The sequence below is a fragment of the Fulmarus glacialis genome, unplaced genomic scaffold (assembly GCF_000690835.1).
Source record: "Fulmarus glacialis isolate BGI_N327 unplaced genomic scaffold, ASM69083v1 C14194441, whole genome shotgun sequence".
NCBI classification, from domain to species: Eukaryota; Metazoa; Chordata; class Aves; order Procellariiformes; family Procellariidae; genus Fulmarus; species Fulmarus glacialis.
The window spans coordinates 1-5045 of NW_009242811.1; the positions used below are offsets into that span (position 1 = coordinate 1).

The window sequence follows — 5045 nt, forward strand, 5'->3', positions numbered from 1 at the left end:
TATGAATCTTATTTTTCCCAAGGATTTTAAGGTTGATAAATTCCTATGTTGTGGAGTGACATGGGGTATGACGGGCAAGATCTGGAGGATTTAGGAATAAAAGCAGCAGTGTTTTTCAATAAGCCATGGCGAGTTCTCTCATGACAGCTGCCGCATTGTTTGGGAAGTTAATTTAGGGACATTCAGTAGGTCGTGATCACTGGCACCTCTTTTTTCCTTGTAAGTGAGGATTCTGAAATGGCACATTAGAAGGATCAGGCAATTTTAGAAGCAAAACTACCCACAATGAATGGAAGGGTGGTCTGATGAGTACTTGCCTATATTTTGGGCAGTTTAAGAAGTCACCATCCTGCAAGTCTGCTACAGTATCCAGTCAGAAACTAATTTCAATGCAAAGTAAACACTAAGGAAAGTGGCATATTTGGCTTTAGGTGGAGTGGCAGGCTTCAGTCTAGCTGACAGAAGTATAACTGCATTTGGTGTGGTCCGTAATTGTGAAAATTTATGCAACAAATAAGACACAAATATTAGCCCATAAATCCAGTAAGAGGAGGGGGGGAAATCTCTACCCGAGACACACAAACAGAAAAAGGCATTAAAATGTTGGTGACTGTTCAGGTATGCTTCATGATACCTAGTCTACAAGGTACTTAATGAATTGGGACCTGTCTGTCTCAGGCTAACTTACTTATCCTTCAGAATTTTAGAACGAGTCGTGCCCCTGGAATGAGCAGAGTTAGACTGTCTGTGAAAGGAGATAGAACCATTGCCTATGGCAGGCAGCTGGCTCTTTATCACTGCGTCAGAAATCAAGCTGTTTCAAGATATTTAGGTTTTGTTTCCTGTTGTCATCTCTAGTGACAAAGTACCATACGTTGTTATCACTCTTTGCACTTTCGTCTTACTGTCCTTTGTAAGTCATGTCTACTGATGACTTCTCTTTTGCTAATATGTTTATGGCAATGTTGAGTGTCAGCACAACTCATAGCTAAGCCTAGCTAAGAAGAGGTCCTAGTTTTGCATAATCTCGTAGCCCTGGAATGTCTCAGATTAGAGAGGTGAAACCTAATTTGTGACCCTGAGTAGATGGACTGGGCTTTGCGTCCTGGGTTTAAGCTGTGAGGAAAACAGAACTTGGAAAGTTGTGTCATTCTAAGCTTGTTTTTTGTGTCTTACAGACTTCTGGGACACAGCTGGACAGGAGAGGTTCCAGAGCATGCACGCATCCTATTACCATAAGGCTCACGCTTGTATCATGGTAAGGGTAGTGTCTCAGCTGTGATCTGATGGAATTTTGACTAATAACAGCCCCAGTTGACACTTGGCCTGTATGTTACTTTTTATGATTACGCTGCCTTATATTTCTTGTCTCTTCCAGTGGTTTAAAAAACTTTCCTGTATTGTTCTTTATTCTCTCACCAGATAAACCCAGTGTAGTTGGGTATGGTTAGCTCCCTTCTGTCTTTCCTGATAGCGCTCTTACTATATTCCCTGGCTTTGCTGTCTTCTAAATTTCCTTACTTTTGTCACTGTGTTTCCAGTAAGGTGGTACGTACAACTGAATGTACTTATTTAGAAGCAGCCCTGTCAGAGGTGATGCGAGGGAGAGGGCATTCCTTTCTTGTTCTGTGATGTGACTATTGGATTATGTAGTACAAAACTGTTCTGACGTGTTCTGCAGAGGTACTACATAAGACATTCTTCTCTGGTCTTCTGCCCTTTCTGTTTTCCTGTACTTTGCGCTTCCCATTTATTAGCTCAAATCAGTCTTGTTTCCTGACTCCTAACCCGCTCAGGTCTCTTGGTTTGTACTGTTGCTCTAACTTTCCACTACTTCTCATCACTTGCAAGCATCAGTCAACTTCACTGATATTTTAATTGTTAAAATAGAGAAGCCTCACATCTGACCCTACTTAGCAGAACAGATCTTTCCCAGTGCTTGTTCACTGTCATGGGTGACAGAGCGCTTGTCACAGTACAGAATAAGAGGAAAGGAAAATGAGGGACTGTTTCCTGCATCATGCAAAGAAACGGGCTGGCTGCATGTTTCAAGGCTTGCTGGGTATTCTCCCATTTCTCTTTCAACCCTTCTAACAAAGGCCAGTTTCCTTTGTTGATGTCCTCCTGGGAAAATTCCGGATTCAGTACTTGTGTTTGGTGCAGTGGCTTGATCAGGAGCTGTCCTGCTGTTGGCCCCATGATAGCTGGTTCTTTTTCGGAAGGTGTTTGATGTGCAGCGGAAAGTCACCTACAAGAACTTAAACAGCTGGTACAAGGAGCTCAGAGAATTCCGTCCAGAGATTCCGTGCATTGTGGTGGCCAACAAAATTGATGGTGAGTATATCTGCTTCTTTCAACCTCTCAGGATTGTGATGTGATTCTCTTCTGACCTGGCTGAGAAAGAATGTCATTCATCTGTTAGGTCCAGATGAGTTGTTGAGTATTAGTCCCTCCGGGCTGTATTTTACCAAATGAATAGCTGGGTCCTCTACCGACCTTGCATGCTGTCTTATAGGCTCTTGTTCTTGTTTTACTAGCAATTAAAAATACAAATTTGATCCATTTAAAGTTTATTCAAGTGATGTCCTTCCAATTCTGTCCTTACCACGCTACCCGTTTCATCCAGCAAGAACCCGAAAGCTGACTGGAGCGGTACCTAGTCAAAAATTGCAGGATGTCTTGCTGGAAAAAGAGCATAACCTGTTACGTGGCTTCCCCCGATACAGTCAGTAACCGCCTTTGTCTTGCTAATTCAGCCTGGGACTCCTCTGTGCCAAAGTGTCTAAATATACCTGCTGGCAAAATTGTTCACCTTCCTCTGCAGATGATTGGATGATTCCCTCCTCTTAGGAATGCCAGCTAGGCATTCATTATTGCTATCATTTGGGTCGTGGGCTGTCTCCTGCATCCTGTGAGCGCGCATAACGCATCAGCTTTCTGCTCAGCGTCAACGAGAGAACACATACACAGTCTCCTGCTATTTTCTACCAGGTACAGTGTCAGACATGGGCTTCCTTGCTGACATTCGTGGTAGAAATCATCGCAGCTATGAATAGGTGTCTGCACCTGAATAAGGTGCCTGGGCTCCCGCTGTAGTCTATGGAAGTCCATTTGGTTCAGTGGTGTGGTTTAGGGCATGATTGATCTTACCTAATAAAAGCCTTTCCTATCGGATGTGTCAAGCCAGCCTTGAATCCACGGATTGCACGGACTGTACAGGAAGTCCGAGGCCAATGGACTTGGTGTTGACAGCCATGTTGTAGACAGAACCTCTGTGTAGATGAATCCTGCTCTTAGCGTTCTATGTGTGAGTGGACACTGCTCCAAGAGAGTCCTCTGCCTTGCCTTCGTTTGCTGTATTCCACCCAGACTAGGCAATGATCGGCCCACACAGCTCTTAACACAGGCCCAGGCTGCAGAACAGTTGATCCAGCTTCCTGCAAAGAGGTAGGGAGCGGCTGCCTGGGCAGTGCTCACTGGCAAGCGTTTAGAGTCTGAACTACTTCAGCTGTTGCTTCTGTGAGAAAAGGCAGATCATCTGGAGTCATCCTCCTGAGCTGGCATACAGGCTGTCTATCTATGAAAACTTTGAGCTGCTACTGCTGTGTCAGCTCGTCCTGTAAATATGCAGTAGCTTTGTTCCAAAACTGAACTAAAGCTCTGGCCTACTGAGGTTGGGGTAGCTGGACCTAACTGCCTGTTAAGTACAAATATGTAACAGTTGAGTCATTTGTACACTGTGAGCGTGCCCGTGACTCACAGGAATATAGGTAACGTGGCATAAGGGCAGTGGGGAGTTCTGGTTAAAAAGGTCAAACTGGAGGGAGAGGCGTGACTAGTACTGGTAATGGTGTCCAGGTCCTGTGGACACAGAGCAAAAATCATAGGGATGTGCCTGGAAAACCTTCATAGTTGCCACACAGCAAGTGAACTGATATGTTCTAAGCTGCAAAGCATTATTCATTTATAGCCCATCAGAATCCATCTATAATTTAGTCAAGCACCATGGATAAACCAACAAGAACTCTTTTCTTTTTGTGTTCTCTTGTCAACAGTTTGGTGATGCTGTTGCTTTTAAAACCCTATAGCTTTTGGGGAGGACTCTCCTAGCCTTGTACTACAGTGAGGAGGCCTTGACACCTAAATCGGGCTCCGGGCTCCATCTGTTCCACCACTCCTGCATACATTGGCATTCTGCCTACAGTGATGTCTTACTGACCACTTCTCTTTTTGCCCCCAGCGGATATGAAGGTGACCCAGAAGAGCTTCAACTTTGCCCGGAAGTTCAGTTTGCCCTTTTACTTTGTGTCTGCTGCAGATGGCACCAATGTAGTGAAGGTAAAACATAGCTATTTGCCTCAGCATCCATGAGACCCCTCCACAGTCCAAGGACATGGAGACTGCTGTAGGCGCAGAGAGCAGAAAATGGGCTAGTACATCTGTTTGGCTACTTGTGAGGTCCTGGTAGCTATAGGTAGTTGCAGAGGGTTGTTTTTTTTTTTCTTGGGGTGTGGGAACAGTTTCCATATGTTACAGAAACCCGGTGCCTCTTACTTTGAGTGACAAGCATTCTCCTTCTCATCAGCTCTTCAATGATGCTATCAAACTGGCAATTGCTTACAAACAGAATTCAGGAGATTTCATGGACGAGGTCATGCGAGAACTGGAGGTAAGAAAGGCTCTACTTACTGCACTCCTCCTAAGCGATTAGCAGCTCTGCTCTTTTTTGCCTCGGGGAAAGCAGAGCCTGTGGCAAAGGGTGAAACTTTGCAGGCATGGAAAGGTTTGCCTTATGCTGGTGACACCATGGGGTTTGTGTGCTGCTCGTGTCTAGGTCGGAAGGGGTGAGGTGGTGACCCTCTGAAGAGCCCACGCTGCCCTAGACCCAATTTGAAAGGACCACAGCAGCGTGTAGCTGTTGCTGTCATGCTTCTCAGCAGTTCCTTGTCCTGCTCCTTTCCAGAGCTTTGACCTGCAGAAGAAGAGTGAGAATTTGTTGGATAAAGAGGAGAGCTGCCCTGAAGAGGAGCCCCCATCTGCCTAAG

General features: G+C 45.2%; 1 protein-coding gene across 1 annotated transcript; it reads left to right on the forward strand.

Annotated features, from left to right (window-relative positions):
- The first annotated feature begins 1183 nt into the window (after positions 1–1183).
- On the forward strand, positions 1184–5044 carry LOC104069749 (rab-like protein 2A). The gene is made up of 5 exons (XM_009586360.1): positions 1184–1258; positions 2223–2334; positions 4241–4338; positions 4586–4669; positions 4964–5044. Exons 1-5 carry the CDS (start codon positions 1217–1219, stop codon positions 5042–5044), a joined length of 417 nt encoding a protein of 138 aa, XP_009584655.1. The 5' UTR covers positions 1184–1216.
- Position 5045: the final 1 nt, after the last annotated feature.

Excerpts from the sequence above, each read along its gene's own strand:
- LOC104069749 (XM_009586360.1), top strand. The coding sequence starts at position 1,217 with ATGCACGCATCCTATTACCATAAGGCTCACGCTTGTATCATG. Across the intron at positions 2,335-4,240 it reads GGTGGCCAACAAAATTGATG|CGGATATGAAGGTGACCCAG; the intron begins GTGAGTATATCT and ends TTTTGCCCCCAG. Across the intron at positions 4,339-4,585 it reads ATGGCACCAATGTAGTGAAG|CTCTTCAATGATGCTATCAA; the intron begins GTAAAACATAGC and ends CCTTCTCATCAG.